At 41.7% G+C, this 20,597-nt stretch overlaps 1 protein-coding gene and 1 long non-coding RNA gene across 6 annotated transcripts in view; one reads left to right on the top strand and one right to left on the bottom strand.

Annotated features, from left to right (window-relative positions):
• Positions 1–4,116: 4,116 nt before the first annotated feature.
• Positions 4,117–5,093, bottom strand: LOC309334537. Its single transcript, XR_014153146.1, has 2 exons — positions 4,960–5,093; positions 4,117–4,443 (listed from the first exon to the last, which is right to left on the bottom strand). It is a non-coding gene; the product is annotated as an uncharacterized lncRNA (long non-coding RNA).
• Positions 5,094–5,390: 297 nt separating this feature from the next.
• Positions 5,391–20,597, top strand: part of ARHGEF3 (Rho guanine nucleotide exchange factor 3) — a 103,586-nt gene continuing 88,379 nt past the window's right edge. Inside the window, exons 1-2 of one of the 5 annotated variants that reach the window (XM_081848881.1) lie at positions 5,391–5,504; positions 14,691–14,783. In XM_081848881.1, coding sequence (XP_081705007.1) covers positions 5,467–5,504; positions 14,691–14,783 — 131 coding nt within the window. In that variant the 5' untranslated portion in view covers positions 5,391–5,466. Of the gene's footprint in view, positions 5,505–14,690; positions 14,784–19,112; positions 19,235–20,597 lie in introns of those variants that run through there. The other 4 variants (XM_081848885.1, XM_081848889.1, XM_081848883.1 and 1 more) reach the window with 4 other exon arrangements.

Genomic DNA, 20,597 nt, shown 5'->3' with positions numbered 1-20,597 from the left:
CTAACAGGGTGTGTGTTTTAAATCCAGTCTTGGGTCTGCTCCAGTGTCCTGGCCTCCTTCCACCCTGGGCTGAAAACTGTATGTGTATTGGGGTGAGCCAAGTCTCTCCCTCCCACATGTATTATAGTCCTATACTTTGAAAGCCTACTGTGCAAAATGGAAGTATGTTGGAGTTAGGATGGAAGACAGGGCAAGAGAAAAGTATTGGGATGGTTATTTGTTAATGAATTAAAATTAGAACTAAAACTGGACAGACCTTGGGTATCCTCTGCCTTGCATTGCTTTCTGATTAAGTAACCTGCCTGGCGAGGCCCAGGGGCCCACCATTCCACTTAAATAATAAGCACACGGACACAAATATTTTGAGTTAATGGGCTATATGGGATGCGGGTGGTGCTGTGGGTTAAACCACAGAGCCTAGGGCTTGCCGATCAGAAGGTCGGCGGTTCAGATCCCTGCGACGGGGTGAGCTCCCATTGCTCAGTCCCAGCTCCTGTCAACCTACCAGTTTCAAAAGCACGTCAAAGTGTAAGTAGATAAATAGGTACCACTCCGGCGGGAAGGTAAACAGTGTTTCTGTGTGCTGCTCTGGTTTGCCAGAAGCAGCTTAGTCATGGTGGCCACATGACCCGGAAGCTGTACGCCGGCTCCCTCGGCCAGTAAAGCAAGATGAGCGTCACAACCCCATAGTCATCCACGACTAGACCTAATGGTCAGGGGTCCCTTTACCTAATGGGATAAATAAGGCCACAACTTTATTGGTTACAGATGTGAGCAGTTTGGATTAGGCATTTGGTGAAACTGATTATATTCTGACTCCTGCATGCCCGCAGGAAGTCTCTTAAGAGTCAACCACCGATAGGGGGAGCCGTATGATATACATAAATTAAGAGCACCCCCAGAGTCCCCAATGGGGTTGTGGCATGGCCCTAGCCCATGCCCAGGCTTCAGACAGGATCCACACCCCCAGATCCCTTTAACAGGATACCCTTAAGGAGGGGCAGGAGGAGGCAACAACCTCCCCTTCCATGAACCAGGCTTACCCAATGCCTAACCACCTGCCGTGGCCACGCCCACTGGCTAATCTGATTGGTCAGCCGGGGGCGTGATGTCACTTGGAGTTTCGATGATGCAGGCAGAATCACTCCTCCCTCTGCTGGGTCATAGGAAGGTCGTGGATGCCCGCCCACAACTCTCCCGCCCCGCCCCCCGGGAAGGGGAGTGTTCTTCCCACCATGTTGCTCGGGATATTTGCCTCCCATCTTTTGACTTAGAAAACTGCTACCCTGTTCAGAGCAAGCTGACAATGCTTTTAGCAGCCAAGTGACTTGAGATATGTCTGTCTACAGGGGCAGGGTTGGAACCTGTATGCAAAGCAGATATTCTCCTACAGGGCAATGGGATTTACTTCAAAGTAAATATTGTTATAGATGGGGGGTGTCCCCCTAAACCCTAGGAATGAATAATGCTAGGATTTTGATTAACTGGGATATGGATTAAAACATAAACTGTAGAGTTGTGCCAGACAGGGAATTCCTGGGTTGGCTTATGCAAGCAAACCAACCAGGCTGAGCTAGAGAAACAATAGAGGGCCATTAACTTCTTCCCCCAGGTGTGAACAGAAACTAGGGATTTGGGAGGTTGCCAGGGTAACAGTTCTGGGGGAAGGCAAGGGGTTTCTGGGAGGAAGAAAGCAGAGGAGCTAGAATCCATCTTTGAGGGAGGTAGACTGAAGGTTGCCTGCACTGCCACCTCTGGAAATGTATAAGCCGTAAGATCTGGACTCCCTTCATGCACACTGAAGGTGTAAATAGGTGAATAAACCATATTTCTTAAAGCATGACAGTCTCTGCCATGCCTTCTATTCTCCAAAGGGACACAGACCCTGTGTGTGTGCCTGGGACCCCATGGGCTCTTGCCACCGCTTGGCAGAGAAAAGAACAGGCACCCAACTTTTGTAACGATATATTTAGGATTGCACTGTTGAGAACCTGTGAATGTTCCAGTAAAACATTAGTCATGAAAGGAGGAAGCTGGCTGCTTGTTATTATAGTCTTTGCAAACATGCCAAGGTGTTGCAGGAGGAGTTGGTTTAGAAGGAAGCCACAGTGTATATTTAGGGTAACGCTTGTATACTGCACAGTTAATTAGGGATGGAGATGAAGCAAGTGTTGAGCTGAAACCATAAAGAATGAACTGTCTATTGTATTCATAATGCATTTCTGAATGTTGCATTGCACTTGTGGCTGTGTGAAGAAATGTTTACTTAATAACTTATTATTTCTATCCTAATTCTCTTCATGGTACGTAATGGTGGCTTATAAACATATATTTTAAATAGGAGCAACAATCGTAACTACCAGAGACCTCTATCTTCCTAGTTAACCTTAAAACTCTCTTCAGTCCTCCAGGGATTCTTTTAGGATTGTCCATTCAGCAGAACTTCCAAAAATATAGCTCTTGATCTTTTCCTAGATCTCCCCCTTACTGCTTAACTTATGATTATGGGCAATCACCAAAGCAGTTATTGAGGGATTTCAGCCATTTACTTTTTAACTTCTAAACCCAGACTTTTCCATTTAAAAAACATGTCTGAGTACTTTTTAGACCCTGGGGACTACTGGTTTTATGCTGATTTATTCTGAGGATAATGATGTTTCAGCTGGTGTTTTCATTTTAGGTTCTATTTCTAATTTGTACCCTGCCCAGAGAATTTATTGTTAAGGAGCAAGATAAAACTGCTGAATAAATAAATACGTAGCTTTAAGGATAGAACATTTTGGAAATAAAGACTAAGTCAGTATAGTGTGACAGCTAAGGCTGCAGTCATAACTCTCACTGAATTTAGCAAGAGTCTGAGTAAAGTTAGGGCAAGTCAGCAAAGTATTAGTTTGGCGATTCTTATTGTGGTCTAACTCAAGCCACTGTTATCTCTGAAATATGAGGGTGATGGCATTAACCTACCTTAAAGCAGACTAGCTCTGTCAAATTACATGTTTATCCTACCTGTCTTCCACAGTCTTCAAAGGCACTATCCCTAAGACTCCTAGGCAATCCCCCATCTGATCAGAATTACAGTACACTTACTAGCTTTAGCAAGGTTGCACCATCACACATATCCAGACCATGCCTTGCTTTGAGGATTATGGAGAAATATTAATATATTTAAATTACCTTAAGACCTATACAAATGCTAAGTGTTTTATATAAACCTTTCAGGGACAGTAAATGTTGATGTCTTTGATTTCAACAAAAAATGGGGTAAACATACTACGTACTAGCTTTTGATACGTTGTTTTTTTTAAAAATGTAAGGCAGATTTATCGCCCAATCCTATTGTGAGGGCTTTCTCAGTTGCCATGCCTAGATTATGGAACATATTTTCCCAAGGTTAGCTCTCTCCTGCTCCGTATCTCACTGTTTACTAAAAACCTTTGAATTTCAGCAGGCTTTGTTGTGTGTGGCAGAGAATTCGCTTTTTAGGGAAGTTTTTAATGTTTGATGTTTTATTCTGTTTAATATTCTGTTGGGAGCCCCCCAGAGTGGCTGGGGAAACCCACCCAGATGGGCGGGGTATAAATAAATTATTATTTTATTATTATTATTATTATTATTATTATTATTAGTTTCTATGCTTGGTTTTAACTGTTGAGCCAGTATCCTTGGTTGTTTTAAACTGTTATTTTTATGAAATTGTAACTTTAAACATTGTAAGCCACCCTAGGCATTGCTTTTGCATCAGTTAAATAAAAGTTTACCTGGAAGTCTTACTGCATTAAGTGAATCTATAAGGAAAGAATTATGGGACGAGGCTGCTTGTTCCAGTAACGGGCAGAAAAAAAGTTGACCAGATGGTTCAATGTGGAAAATTCAGCCAATTCTATTCAACCTACTTGCTCTTGTTTCCTGGTTTATAATTCCCAGCTTTCAAAATTTGCTTGCCTAACCTTCTTATTTCCTGATGCTTTATTTCCTTACAGAAGCTGCACTGTCAGCATTCTAATGCTAACAACTTCATCCTGAACAACTGAAATGTTCACAAACCTTCCATGACATCGCTGCAGTTTAGCCAATGGGTGGAGTAGTGGTGAGGGAGAGAACTCATGGCTGACACACTTTGAAAAGCTTTTCATTATGCAGATAAGTGCATGCAACTCAATTTATTTGTTGGCATGCCCTAACGCAGCACATGCAGCCACCACTTGAAAGTACAAAGAAAGGACTGAAATATGCAGCGAGGCAAAACTATTAACCATTTAGCTTTGTAAATATAGTAGAATAATTCGTAGCAAGTGTGTGGTGTCAACAGGGCTGAGCCTTTTAAACTTCCTGCTGCATCTGTCTCTCAAGTTTGGGCATGTTTGAATCAGATCTCCCTTTCAAAGGTAGGTTGGCACATTGCACTTTCTCCAGTCGTGTAGTTTTGCCCTTAACAGTGCATCTCTGTGGGAGGAAAGGAGCGTACTTTTCATACTGACCCGCTTTTAACACCTTCTGAAATACAGCTTGGAGAAATCCCTGGTTTCGTGAGCATTGCTCCCACTTGGTTCCAGAACTTCTGCTCCAGCCTTATTCAAAACCACGGAACTTTTAAGACAAGCAGAGGTTAGAAACACACCAAAAGACCACAGCTTCAGGGCATATTTCCCCCTGGCACTAATAAATAAGACGGCGACCCCCACTCGCCCCATTTTGAGACGAGGCAGAAGGGCTCTGGGAAGCTCAAGGCGCGACTTCCGTGTTCGCGGGAACCGCCCCCTTTTCCAGAAACCCAACTAACTCCGACACGGAGGGATATTACCGTTACCCCCACGAGGAACTCTTCCCGAGAGGGGAAAACCTTTTCGGTTGACCGAACCGACGCAATGCTGAGGCCAAAAGAGAGCGGAATACAGGCCCCAACAACAACAGCGGCTGGGGGGGGGGGAAGCGCTCCTCGTCACGTCTGAACGCTCTAACCTCGAGTGCCCGCGCTGGCCCGGGGCCCCGACTCGCGGTTAGCGAGCTTAAGAGGCGTGAGGCGAAGAAGCGAGCGTTTCTGCTCGTGGCCGCCGTCGCGGCTGTTTCAAAACTGAGGCGGGTGCTGCGCGCCAGGAGCCGAGCCAAGGGGGCGGGGCCTCGTGTGTGAACTGAGGGAGCCGCGGCGGCGGCGGGTGAAGTTAGCAGATTTATTTTCATTTCCCCCCTTCTCTCTCTATTTTTGCGGCCGCCCTGTCTGTCAGGAGTCCCCCTCACCCCCGGCTCCGCGCGGCTGCCTGACAGGGGGCTTGAAGCCGCTCCTGCTGCCTCCTCGCTTTCCCATTAGCAGCTCCCGCCCACCGGGCCGGGGCCTGACCGACCGACTGACAGACCCGCTTCTCCTTTCTTTCCGGGCTGGTGGGGAAGCGGCGCCCCTCGCGCGGCCCCGCGCCTCAGTTGCCAGGTCGGTCTGCCGGCAGCTCCCGCCTCCCCACCTCGGAGCTTCCCATGCAGGGCGCTGACGAAGAGGAGCCGCCAAGCGCCAGGTAAGGGACGTGCGCCGCCTGCCAGAAGCAACAGGCTGTGCGGGGTCGGGGAGACGGTTCCTTCGCAGAAGTTTATTGGAACCGAGAGAGAGAGCAGAGCTTTGGGCTTCGGGAGTGGGGCGGGGACGCCGCCTGTCAAGTGGAAACTCCAAAAAAAAAAAAAAAGGGGGGGGGGATCAGGGTTTTTTGTTGTTTTTGCTCTGCTTGAGCTGAGGGAACTTCGCTGGCACTGGAAAGACCAAAACAAAAGCAGCAACCCGCCCAGAGCGTTTCCAGAAGCGGCGCCCCCCCCCCGAGGCGACGTCGTGTTCTCGGAAACCCCCAATCATGTGCCGAGGACGGAAGGTTTAAAAGATTCACACTGGCAAGGGGAGATCCTCCTCTCCCCCCCCCCCCCAACTCTCTAGCTTTTTTATTGTGAATGCAGAAAACGCCCATTATGGGCTGAAGAGAGGGAGGCTATATAGTATTTGGCGATCGCCAAACGGTTTGGCTAAGTGACAGAGCTGGGCATCTTCCTGCTTGGAGGGGGGTGGGTACCTCCATCAGGAACTGCTCCGAGTGCCGGCAAATTCCTGACGAGTTATCCCCATTAGTCACCAGCTGTAGGATGATAAGAAGCGTCCTTTCCCCCCTTTTCTGATAAAAGTAGGCTGTTGTACACGAAGGCTCTCGGTAAATCAGATGAGTTTATTTTGAACAGGCGCTACTGCAGGTTTGCCTAGTTTATCCTCTCGTTTGCTCCTTGATGAGTTATAGAACTGTAGAGTTGGAAGGGACCCCTGAGGGTCATCTAGTCCAACCCTCTGCAAAGCTGGAATCTCAACTGTCACACATGAGAGATGGCCATCCAGCCTCTGCTTGAAAATCTCCAAGGAGAGTCCACCACCTCTTGCTCTTTTACTATTTTGCACTGGCTAAGCATGTCAGATAAAAAAAAAGAACTTAAGTACAGTAATGGCATGGCTGAATGCTTAGTACAGGAATGGGGGGGGGAATAGGGGCTGGTTGATATGAAGAATGTCTTCATGTGATCCAGTTCCATGATCATTATGACAGCATGAATATGACAGACCAAGAGACATGTTGACATGTTGATAGGCTACATTGTGGTATAGGTGTAGAGCTTCATGTCAACAGTTGTGGTTCCCAGAACAAGTAACAAGGCTTCAGATTTGCATATACTTGGTCATGCAACATCACAGCTGCAGAATGCATAGCGTGAAGTAGCCGTTAGAGCAGAGATGGGGAGTCTGTTGGACTGCAACTCCCATCATCCATGACCTTTGGCCATAATGGCTAGGACTGATGGGAATTGAAGTCTAACAGCAGCCGAAGGGCCAGAGGTTCCCCATCCCTGAATTAGAGGCAGCCTTAAAGTAATATATCTTTTATAGATAGGTAGCCGTGTTGGTCTGCCATAGTCAAAACAAAACAAATTCCTTCCAGTAGCACCTTAAAGACCAACTAAGTCAGTTCTTGGTATGAGCTTTCGTGTGCATGCACACTTCTTCAGATACACTGAAACAGAAGTTTCCAGACCCTTCTATATAGTGAGAAGGTGGGGAGGGGTATTACTCAGAAGGGTGGTGGGAATGGGTGATTGGCAGATAGCTGTGATGAGCCTGTTGACGACTCTTAACGAGTCTATTGCAGTCTATTGTCTCTTAACGAGACTATTGCAGTCGTTAAGAGTCGTCAACAGGCTCATCACAGCTATCTGCCAATCACCCATTCCCACCACCCTTCTGAGTAATACCCCTCCCCACCTTCTCACTATATAGAAGGGTCTGAAAACTTCTGTTTCAGTGTATCTGAAGAAGTGTGCATGCACACGAAAGCTCATACCAAGAACTGACTTAGTTGGTCTTTAAGGTGCTACTGGAAGGAATTTGTTTTGTTATATCTTTTATGTTAGTGGTTTTTAAAATTAAACGGTATAAAATTTCAGCTCTACAATTCTATGATTCTATGACATTCTCTTTAAAAAAATAAGACCCAAATTGGCTTGCTATCTGACTTTCAAAAGAACTTGTTTAATTAAGCATTTTTCTTAACCTGCCTTAGAAATATTTGAAAAGTGACAGTAAAGTACATTTCACACTTCCTAAAGACTCAATTGATTTATGGTACCTTGTCTTATATCGGAAGAATAGAAATTGGACCTTCAGATGGTGAAATCAAGCAGACTGTTCCTGCAAGTTAGTTTGTATTGGCATGCACTTTCACTTGAAAGCAGATTGAAAGTTTACATTGATACTTAAATGATACAGCTCTGTCATCTTTTTAAGATGACACAAGCTGTAGTGACTTATGGTAGGTGTGGCAGACATATACTTGCAATATTTTGTTGATGAGCATCTTATTATCTAATAAAGTGGATCTGTAGTGACATGTCTTGGTTCAAGACTTCTGAACTGAACTGCCATGTCTTGAATACTGAAATAATATGTTTCAATATTCCTATCTGTTGTTGCTAATATATGCAAATATTAAAGGGAGGATCTAAATCTTGAGTGCAGTGAGACTCTGGAACAGCACATACACTAAAATAGTTGAACTACTATATCCAGATCTCCCCTGTTTTAATCAGGACTGCAAACTTTAAGCCTTCAACAGCCATAATCACTAGAAAAATAACCTCCCCTTCAACATTTACCTTAGAAAAAAGCTCCTATTGGTGCCATTGAAAATCACCCCAGTGCTTAGTATTAATCTTGCTGAGAAACACTGATGATTCTGCACACTCCACATTTAATTTAATGTGTAGTTAGGCCCAGAGAAACAAAGTACTAACATGCTCAAGTACATGCTGAGAAATGCAGAAATGCAAAACATGTTTTTAAGAAAACCTAAAGAGGGGAAGAAAATAGCCCAATGAGGACTGAACATGCTTAGTGATCTTCAGGAGCCCTTTAAATCTTACAGTATCCTGGTGTAGGAAGTGGTTCCTTGGCTGCCTGGCACCCTGAACATGGGTGTTTCTGTTGAGGTGAGGAGAATATATTGAAACAATTTGTTGCAGGACTCACTTGGGAGCTTCATAATGGTGACCTGAAGTGTCTAGCTGCTTCTTTTATTATAGCTTAGAAACCAGTATGCCTAGAAGAAATGCATGCCAGGTAAAAAACAAAACAAAACACCTAAAAGGTTTTATGACACCTTCAAGAATAGCAGGTTTATGGTAGCATAAGGTTTCATGGAACAGAGCCAGCCTCAGATGCCTAAAGTGTTCCCCTCACCAGTTCCGGGCATCACCAGTTACTGTTGTTGTGAATACTAGCTGACTTTATCCTTAAGATTGGCAGACGGGGCATTGCTTGTAATCCTTATGAGGATTTGTTGTGATGAGGGGACTTGAAGAAGACCTCTGTAGTGGGGCCTCAATTCTTGAACCGTCTCACTCTGGAGTTCCATCTTTTCCATTTGCTGTAGGGATTCTAAAAACATCAACTAAAGATGTTTCTGTTTACCCAGGCTTTTCCCATCTTACATGGTAATTACTGTGTTTTTAATTACTGTAATTGTAATTTTGTAACTGTAATGCTGTTATCATGTTGCTAATCCTTTGTTTGTGTATTGCCCTGGGCTCTGGTCAAAGAAGGGTGATTCATAAATACAATAAATAATAATAATAATAATAATAATAATAATAATAATAATGGTGAACACAGTCTTATATACTTCTTCAGGTTTGCACAGAAATGTCACACAGGTGATGCCTATTGCATTTCTTGTCTTTTGGCAGCACTTCTATGGTTAGCACTTTGCGTAAATGATTGAAGTGGATTCTAGTCCAGAAAAGCTTATGCCACAGTAAGGGAGAAATCCAAAACCAAGATCTGCCTGGATGAGTGGAATTTGGAATAGGTGGATCTCTGGTTGTCGCTCGTCAGCTGGGCACCTCAACTCCACCATCGTGGCTCACCTGAAGCTGACTGAGCCAAGGCCAGGATAGGTCCTGAAAAAGTGGTGTTCTGGGGCCTTGGCAGGGTTGGTACAGGGTATAGGAGCACTTACCCCTATTCCAAACTCAATTCAGCTTGGCCACGTAACCTAGCAACCTAGCAGAATTTACACTGGCAGAAAGGGCGGTGTAAGTCAAACTCTGTTTAAACGCTTGTTTTCCCTCTGCCAGGCTTAGATCATTTTAAAATAATTATTTATTAAATTGATATCCTGCCATTATTCACAAAGTATCCTAGCTGCTAAATTGGGATAAGTTGCACTAATATAATTTACCCCAGGGTAATTTACACTGGCTTCTTATAGTCTGGATTGCTTTGTTCATCTGTTAGTTTTTAATGTGCTATAATACATCACCAGATTTTATATAAAAGTAGAGGATTTAATAGTACTCTGGCACCACTTGGTCGCTTCCAAAAGTCCTAGGTTTAGGTGCAGTCTTGGCAAGAGGGTTGATGTCTTGACTATCTAAACTGATAGCTGATGTCTTGCTTCAACTTTATTCTTCTTTTGAATGCATTTGTACAATTGTGCAATTGAGCTATGAATACCCAGTAGGTTCCAGTGCAAAGTCTCATTACCCTATTCTGCAAGCATTTATCTATATTATATCATCACAGATAGTCCTTTGACTCTTTGAGAGTATATAGTTTTGGAAGTTTCAACACTCTCCATGTTGGATTAGGGCCAATAGGGAGATAATTACTTAGAAAAGAAGGGCAATTTTCCTGAGAGAAATGTGACTTTTTTGTGGTTGGAGTTTTGAAACAGCTTCCAATTAGTATAGTTTATGTATCTGTCACTCCCATGAGGGGTTTTAAACATTATTACATTTGTCTTTTAGGGCAGAGGCCTGGCTCACACAACATATTAAACCTAAAACAAATCTTGTATTTTTGATCATTTTGATACATGGCCTGATAGCTTCTGGACTGTATTATTGTAATGTACTCTACATGGTGTATTCAGCCTTTGAAGTGTATTCAGAAACTTAAGTTGATCTAGAATAGAGTAACTAGGTTGTCAACTGCAGTTGGCTACATGGCAGAAAGCACATCTCACCTGTGCTCCCACCCACTGTTTAGGCAGAACTCAATGTACTGGTTTGGACTTGAAAGTCCTAAACATTTTGAGATCAAGAAGATATCTTGATCAAACTTTGGCACATGCAGCCACTATTCTCTGCCTTGCATTTTATTATTTTGTACATCATTTTTAACAGGATCTGAGCATGTAACATGTAGTTTGAATGTCTAGGCTTCTGTAAAGTGCTTGTTTAAATATATTGGTGTTGGGAAAAGACCACTAAGTTGGTCAGAACACTTGATTAGTAAGTTGTTATCTTTGGGAAAACTTCTTGAGGATGGTTTTGTTTTTAGGTTGATTTTGTTGCAAGAAGCATACCTAAAATATCAGTCCTGCAAATCTAAAAGTATTTAGCTAACATACAGTGATGTAGAATTGGGGACCTATATATCATTTATTGATTTTTAAGGGTTTAAAGCAATGGGATATCCATACTTGGTACGTCTTCCCTTTTTTGTTTAGATACTGCTGCATCCAGCTGGTATGATGAATTTTGTTTTAAGTATGAGGGACACTGTGCATTACCTTTCTTTATGTGGAAAATAATTGGGCAGAAATCCTTAGGATGCAGTTCTATATCTGCTTACCATTGAATAAGCACCATTGAACCCAATGACTTTTTCTGAGTAGACATGTATGTGATTGCACTGTAAAATTTTAGTTCCAGCTATTGAAGTTTTTAATAATATTCCCTACAATTGTGTTACATTAAAGAGGAGACCACATAGGTACTTCAGAAAGGGGGGGGGGGGAATGAAATAGAATCCCCTTCCTCCCCACAAAAAAGTGTACTGTATATCCCTCTGTCCGCAATAGCAAAAGTTTCCATTTAAAATATCAATTTTCAGTGCTGTATTCCTAAAGTACAATTGACAATCAAGAACTCTCCTTGCAGATTCTTAGCCTGCTAGGTTTAACTACACATAAGTCACCCAACCGCCAGGACCCTCCCATTTATCACATGCTTGTGTGTTCAGATGTGTGTTTGCATACATACATAAGGAGGAAAGCCAGAGTCTGAGGATGTATTTGGTGGTGTTACTGCAGATGATGTTGGTGTGCTGACTAATCTATACCTGCTGGGACATGTTCATGAAATTATTTTTGCAAGTGGCTTCAAAGCAGATGCCATATATTACTTGGGTGTAGCCCATCATTTGATTCTGTGGTTGTATTTTTCCCTTCTGTTTTCCAGAATAATATAACCAAAAGAACTAGTCAAGCAATGAGATGTATATGTGCTTTATTTGGAACTAGAGTAAGTTTCATGTACAAAGTGAGTAAAATACAAACATACTTAGTTACATCAATTGCTGATGGATTGTGCATTGGATTTCCACTTGCATAATTGGACTTCACCTCCATCTCCCCCCCACCCTACCACATAGCTTCCTGCATGTCACCCATATCTGCTCTCACCAACACTCCTGCCCTATCTTCTTGCATGTATTTCCCTGTATGCTTAGCCCCCGATCCTCCCTACATGGCATGAGGAATGCCTGCAGGGGTCTTTTACTCATGTTCACTTTAATGTACGCAGAACCCTCTGTGTTATCAGAGGCCCTGATAAAGGAGGGTCCCCAAACACAGAGAGGAAAACTTTTCTTTCTGTTTATGAACCTTCTGTAGAACCTTCTGGGCTACTTACACGGGTAGTGGCTTTGGAAGAACAGACGTTTTAACAAAAGGGAATGTGTGCATAAGGGCCAAGCAGGTCAGGAAACAGCTGGTTCAGTGCTAATGATGGAATCTGTTAGTATCAATGGAATACTTGCATGAAAAATAGCTGTGCCTTAACATTTTGTGGAAAATACAGTTAATGGCTTTCCTCATAATCTTTTCTAGATGCATAGTGTTTAATTCACTAGCACAAGACACTGGGCTGTAACGTTTAGGGTTGCCACTTGACAATGTCAACCCCTCTGCAGGTTTTCGGCTCTGTGTCTTGTTTCTCTTCTTCTTTCACTATTTCTGTTGTGGGCGTCCTAGGGTGTTGTTTATTTTTGTATTCAGTTTATAGCATTCCTTATTAATTTATATTGCTTTCTACAATATTTTGGCTTCATTTTTTTCTGATAGCACACAACTGTATCTTTCCATTCTTGACATCACTGCCTTTTGCTAATATACTTGCTTGCCTTGTAGTTGTGTTCTCATGGATGTCTTTTTAAAAATGAAATTTATACAAAACTGAAATTTCTTATGACATCATAGTTCCACTTCTGTCTCTTTTAACCTTTTATTTTTGTGGGGGAGTTGTGTAAAGAAATCCCCATTTGTTTGGAAGTTTAATTCTGATGTTTCTTTTCATCCTTTTCTTTTCCTTTTCACTTCTCACTCTTGAATATATTTGAGCTTTGGGGGTATTAGTTGAAAATAAAAGACAGACTGGTTGATTATCACTCACTGTCTGCACTTCATTATTGCAGTGCCCTTTTATATAGGCTTATCATTTCTTATCTTCAGCTGCTTTCCTTTCTTAAATTTTGCTGCTCATATTGGTTTTTATTAGGTCTAATTTTTATCCAGGTGTCTCCTCTTTTTTCCTGGATTGGGCTTAGTTTCCATGTAGACATCAATTTTGCTAGCTTATTTATCTTTATTATAATCATTCTTCTTATTTATCTGGTCACTTTATATTCCCTGTCTCTTTTTGCCTTATAGTATGCTTTACTTCTTATTTTTTCCTTGTGGTATTCCTTATCTTTGGAGTGCATCATCTCCTGATACTAGAACATAATCCTCAGTTTTGATTTTCCAGTAGGGTTTAAAGGTATGTTTAGGTTTTTAAATATAACTTGTTAGATAAGGTTCTTCCATGTACCTTTGCCTTTACTATTATTATTAAAGTATATGCATTTGATTATAGGTCAGGGGATGGGCCTGTCTCTATTTTCATTTGTTATGCTATTTCGTTTTATTCTGAAAGCACTTAAGAAAGTATTATTCCAGGAAAAGCAAAGGAGCAGAGTCAATAAAGAAGTGGCAGCCTTTCTTTGCTGATCCACCTATTGGCAAATTCTGTCTTTGATTGTGACTCTCTTGAAAGAAACTTCTAGTTTGCATTGTAACTTGTGTGTCTCTTGGTGGGCTGTGGAAATTGCCTGGGCTGAGTTCAGGCTTTATTCATAACCAACAAGCCACCTTTGTATTGGAGCCCTCATTCATTGTAGTTTGGCAGTAATTGTGGTCGGTAATATTTTATGGTAGCTTCTAAATCTACTTGCAATTTTATTTGAAATACCTTGTAATGAGGGTGAATATTGCTGGCACATTTACAGTGCTAAAACTTAATGGTAGAAATTGAATATTATATTATAGTAATGAGCTAGCTCTGAATGCTGCTTTTCAAGCACTTCTGCTTTGCATAGCCTGTGGGCATAATCCTACTGACACCAACTGTCTTGGCACACACTCAGAGATAAAAACAAAAGGCAAATTGTGTTAGCTGTTTTGAGGAGGGGATAGTTGACAAAACAAGGCCTAACATTCAGTTGACTTATTTATCATACAACTAAAACTCTGCTTGTTTCTCATTTCCTTTATCTTCACCTCAATCATTCATGACAAATATACCTTACCCCAACTTTTTGCATAGTAGAAAAATCAGATTCCTCTTTTGGGGGCTTACAATTGCAACAAACATTAATGGATATCAGATTTGTTGTTTTGCATCTTTTGCATTGTTCTTTGCTCCTTGTTGCTGCTGAGTTGCTGCCAGAGTTCAGAAGCTTAATTAAGAATATGGGGAAGGATAGAACAGTATCACAGTAGCATTGACAGTAATGTCATTGCAATGCTGTGTGTGTGTGTTTCTTTGAAGTGGCTTGAAAATGAAGTATGCAGAAGTAAGTGTCCAACAGCTTCAGGACCCACCCCCACTGTAGTTGACTCTGATGCTTGCCAGACTGCTAGCAAATGGAGAAGAAAGAAAGTGTATCTGAACAGGGGTGCTCTTAGTTCTACCTTATTTGTAGCAATCCATGGCCTACCTTCTAACTGCTACTGATAGCGAAAGCAATCTTGTTCACTTGCACCGAGGAGACAATAGTAAAAATTTCATAGATATGTGGAAGTGTACATGTGTAAATTGTTTTCTTTAACTGCTCAATCCAGGCTTGTATTTTCTTTAAGGGCAATGAACACTAGTAGACCTGCCATTCTTATAAACAGCCCTACAGTGATAAGCCAGTGTGCCCAAAGAGAGACGGAAGAAAACACAGCATGGTAAGGCAACTTTTTTTCTTGGATTGTTGCATTTCTCATGAGAGAAAGAATACACATGAGGCAAACGGATACTGTAGTTTTGAAATAAGGAGGACAAAGGAAGAACGTGATATGCAGCCTTCATTTTGAATGGAAAGAATACAATATTTACATTTGTGCCTTCAGTTTAGTAACCCTAGGCTAGTTTCTACACAGAATAACATCAGAGGGTCTTGTAGGGGTACAATGGATTCAGGCCATTTCAGATGTGCTGATGATGTGTTTGTATGTCACATTTCAGATACACAATGGGAGGGGGTTCCCATTCTGCATATAGGAAACTACTATAGCAGGGACTGGACTGGGATAGAAGTCCCCACCCCCCTTGCTAGTTTTCTGTTAGCATAATATAAGCCTGGTGCATGCAATCACTTATTCCTCTTTAAGCTGTATTCCAAGAGGACTTTTGTCTGTGTAGGAACTTTATACAAGGCCAGTCACTCCCTGAAGAGAGCCTTCTGAGCATGTTATACAGGCATTCTACTCATTAGATAGATAGATAGATAGATAGATAGATAGATAGATAGATAGATTCATACATACCAGGAAATGGTGGGGGAGAGCTGGATAGTCCTCATGGCTTGTGGTGAGACCCTCCCCAGAGCCCAAAGAGGATGTCAGTGAGGGCAGAGGAAGTCCCAAAGAGATTGGAGGTGCAGTTTGGCTTTGTTTAGGCTGCTCAGCCTTCCTGCTTAACACCTGGTGCATGGGGTATCACAGCAGCAGCAGCCTCTTTTCTGCACATCCTCAAGCCTCCAGCTGGGCCCAGAGTTTCAACTCTCGATATTTTGATTTGGATAAGAGAGAGAGGGGGAGGTGAAAATAGGTATTTAGAGGCTTTTTGGTGGGTGCCTCCTACTTTACGTGATTTTACTTATCTGCGTGAGGGCCTGGCACGTAACCCCTGCATAAGTGGGGGGATCCCAATCTCAATGGAGCATAGAACACATGTAGAGCCCCTCTTCAGTATTGGGAAATAAGTTTTCTTGGACAAACTGCAGAAGTCTGTACAAATTGGAATGACTTGAGTGATATTCAAGCTTTCAGTGACTGCCAGGTATGTTATTCATGTCATCACAGATTTTCTGTTTATCATGTATTAGAGCAAGGTAGGATTAGGAGTGCAGCTGTAGCGAGTTTCAACAAGCAAGGGTCAAATCCTAATAGGGCAGAAGGGTGACTAAAGCTGTACCTTTTTAATTCCCCTCTACTTCATTTGAAGCAGTGCTAGACAGGGTGATTATCTACTGTATTTGCCCACTACTACTTTTGAGGAAAACTGGAACCCTTCATTCTGTTACTTTTTATGTTTTGAGAACACATTGTGGACCTAGAATTTGGAAGGAGAGAGATTAAATTCTTGCATTCTGTATGTAATAGCTGATTACAGAACTGGTTTAGAGATGAAAAGCTATTTTTAATGTAAACCCCCCCCCCATTGGCCTTGAATTTGTATCATTTCTAACTGTATTATCCCACATTTTCTAGTGAGCAAAGGCAGAATTCCAGTCTGTTTCGTTTTTGTTCCATTTACAAGATTATAGTATTCCATGTGGAACTGACTCTGTTTACATGTGCAAGACAGACTCTAGTCATGAACCAGGAGTTTTTTTTAGATATTTGTGGAGATGGATCTAAAAGAAAAACTAAGCCATAGTTTTCTCCACTATGCATTATCCAGTACACTTCTAAGATCCATTTCTCAAACACATTAAATGAACACATAACAAGTAATTTTTTGTTCTTTTTAAAAAGTATTTTAAGCAGTTTTTATGGCTTGTTTGTAAATTATGTTGAGAGGTACAGTATGTAGGAGTTGATTTATAAATTAATAAATAACCACAAGTAGGAGTTAAAAAACACAGGTCTCAGTACAGATCTTTGGGGACCCCCACTTAGATTTCTCCTACCAGCATGAACAATGGTCAGTGAAGATGGGAGTTGCAGTCCAGCAATCTCTGGAGGACTACAGACATTTAAACTCCTGTTTAACACTTTCATGCTCAAATCAACTTAAGGTTTGTTTGGATGACCACCAAAACATTAATGGCAGGATTTTTCTTTCTCTGCCACTATCATATTGTCAAGTGATATTGTGTTGTGCTGAATGATTTCATATTTAACTCTCCTCAATTGATGTTGATTTGTGTGTGTGATTTCTGAAGCTTATAATGAAGAAGTAATGAGAGAGTAATCTTTTCATGCCTTATGGATGTTACATTAAGTACTGTATAGCAAAGCAGTAATGTTCACCAAATTTAAAATCTTCTGTTCTGGAACACTGTGGAATAAGTTCACATTTAATACCTTACTGTACATGTTGTGTCCCTAACAGCAGTAGATTTAAGTTCATATAATAGAAACAATTGCATGGGATTCTAAAGCTCTTGGAAGCTGTTGTTGCAAGAAAATGGGCAAAGAACCTGTTAAGTTGACTTGGAGAACATGAGTCACATAGCGTAACAGTTCTGGTACTGCACGCCCAGAAATGACTGCAAAACATTGTTTTTTAATGGTTAACATGATGGCATTCCAGAAGGTGATCTCAGTCTCTCATATATGCTCTCAGAAAAATAGGCCTTATGACAAAAGGAAAAGAGGTTCCAGAAGCAAATAAAAATTCACATGAACCTCAGGCTTAAGTGGAAAAATACTCAGAACAGACTAACACGATAAAAACATCATGGGGATAAAGATTCACAGAAAGCAGTTTATTTGACATTAGCTCATTACCTCTGATGTTTGATGCAGTTACCACGATCCAGGTGCATGGAAATAAGTTGTAGTTTTTGATTAATCCCTTGCAGAACTAGCATTTAAAGAATAATTTACAGGACATTTTGAGCAGCCCAAAGGGACTTCTTGGTCTACTGCACATTTTTGCCTCAAAAATGCTTTTGTGCATCAGAACCATAGGAGCTAACTCCTAGGGGCTGTGGGGGTTTCAGCCCACACAATAATATATTTGAGGGAGCCGCCTCCCAAAGTTGATGGGCATTCCCATTCAAATGCTATGTGTGCCCTTGTCATGTGATCAGGTATGCAGGGTGGGGCTTACCTGGGCCCCACAATATTTTATTCAAGTTAACACCCCTGATCAGAACATAAGTGTATCTAAAACAGCATGTGCATTCTACAGTGGTTAGCCAGTTGACTATGGGAAGCCCACATATGTGGTGTGAAGGCAACATCCCTTTCCTTTTGCTTCTTAGCAGTGGCTATTCAGTGACTTCTGAACGTGGAGGGTACTTGTTAGGGCCAGGTTACCTAAACTATCATATTGAGACCTTGAGATCTTGGGCTGGCAGAACAGTATGCTAAATGCAACCACTCCATAGATTCATATGATGTTGGCAATATTATTTTTATTATTTCCCACATTGTAGTATTTGCACTGTGCATTACAGAATGGGAAACAGTACTGTATAGTATAAAGCTGCCTAACATGTACTTTATGTTCCCTAATTTGAGCAAAGTGCTACACACAGTATATAAATTTACATGTGTTTGACACTTCAAAAGATCAGTTCCAAAGTTAATAGCTTCACTGCAGTGAAACATTAATTGAGAATTCAGTTTGCTTTCTGTTCTGGCTCTCTCTACTTCCTCTTTTTGTTGTGGCACAGTTTTTAGCTATGTGGATTTTAAAGTATTGCACAAAAACACTGAAACCAAGTAAGGGAGTTGCCATTTCCATCAGGAATTGCCAAATATTTGCAGAAGTGCAAGAGAAACAATATTCCACAGAACAACTTTTGGGAAATTCTTGGCAAAAGTAATAGTATAGCCATTACATTTAAAAAGATGCCTGGTGCAGCTTAACTCATTCTTTTCTACTTTGTCTCCCCTTGTTGGATTGTTTATCAAATAATTTGTCAGCTGACTCTGCCTAGGAGGCATCTTGAGATGTGGCCTCAGTCATGTTTCATAAAATAGTAGGGTTGGAACTTAGATCATCCAACCCTCATCTAAGGATAGGACTGCAAAATGAGGATGGGTGATGTTACAGGAATAGCTAACCTGTGGCCCTCCAGATGTTGTTGGGCTCCAATTCCCATCAGCCCTGGCCAGTCTGGCCACTAGTCAGGGTCAGAGATTGGCCACCCATGATTTAAATATAGGCCAGCTAGCTAACAGCAGGTTGATAGTGGGACAGGGCAGACACGGACACTTTGTCAGGGGTAGCAAACCACACGGGCCAGTTTTGACAGGTGAGTGGGGCAACCCATCTGTCAACCACACTGCATCATTATGACATCACATGATTGATAGGTGGGCTGTTCAACCCACCTGTCCCATTCACCCATGGAACCACAGCACAAGGGCTGTTGCCAGCCCTCCCTGTGCTATTCCTTTCTACCTCCAGTATGGCTATGGAGCAGAGCTTCAGACAAGTGTGGATGGAGTGGTTGGTAACAGTTTCCAACTCCTTATCTGTGCTTTCCCTTCTGCCCTTAACATCAAATTGGCCTACGGCCATTAGATAATGACAGTGGTTATTTAAGTATACATCAAGGAATATTTAGAGGTGGTCTTGCAACCAGGTGGTGAAATATAACTTGTATTACATTGACGAAGTTCATTGTTCAATGCATTTGTTTGTATATTTTTAACAATGAGCTTGACTCTAACATCAAAAGATGTTTTTGGGGAAATGTGGGGAAGCAATGGATGTGACTGACTAAATTGACATTGTCTTGTATGGTTGTAGATATTCAGGTGCAGAGAATAGTAACTAGGATCAAAGTCTTCTCAGCCCCCCACCCTCAAAAAAAGTATTCTGAGATAGAGAATTAGTCTGGATTGTTCCAAAACACACATATTTGTGGTTTTCTGTTCTGTGAAAAGAAAGATACTTTGCGTACTCAGAAATGCTTCATTGGCTAGAAATAGTGTTTTGCTTCTCAAAGAAAACTTCCTTGTATGTTGCAGAGATGCTGAATTGTGATCCACATCAAGAGTTTGAATGGGATCATATATTTAATTTATGTTATGTCTAGAAGATTCATTCAAAAATTGTTTTGAAACACTTTGCAGGATTTTCCTCTCCACCAGAGTTGTGCTTAATATTTATAGACACTAGATTTCATAGAAACACAGAATTGTAGAGTTGAAAAGGACTTTGAGGGGTCATCTAGTCCAACCCCCTGCAGTGCAGGAATCTCAACTAAATCATACATGACAGATAGTCATCCAATCTCTGCTTAAAAACCTCCAAGGAAGGAAAGTCCACCACCTCCTGTCTGTTCCATGGTCAAACAGCTTTTATCATCAAAGTTCTTAGTGATGTTTAGTTGAAATCTATCTTGTAAGTTTAATCAGTTAGTTTGGGTCCTTGCCTCTGGAGCAAAACAAGGTTGTTTCATCCTCCATTTGACAGCCTTTTAGATATTTGAAGATGTCTATCATATTTTCGAAGTCTCCTCTTTACCAGGCTAGACATACCCATTTCCCTCAACCATTCCTCATAAGGCTTGGTTTCCAGACACTTGATCATCTTGGTTTCCCTCTTCTGCACACATTCCGGCTTGTCAATATCCTTCTTAAATTTTGCTTCCCAGAACTGGACACAGTACTCCAGGTATGGTCTGACCAAAGCAGAATAGAGTGGTACTGTTACTTATTTGGACACTGTACTTATGTTGATGTAGCCTAGAATAGCATTAACTTTTTTTGTTGCTGCACCACACTGTTGACTCATGTTAAGCTTGTAATTTACTAAGATCCCTAGATCCTTTTCACATGTACCACTGGCAATCCGGGTGCTCCCCATCT

The sequence above is a fragment of the Podarcis erhardii genome (assembly GCF_964252035.2).
Source record: "Podarcis erhardii genome assembly, chromosome: 2".
Lineage (NCBI taxonomy): Eukaryota > Metazoa > Chordata > Lepidosauria > Squamata > Lacertidae > Podarcis > Podarcis erhardii.
This window is presented reverse-complemented; position numbering and strand designations above follow the sequence as displayed.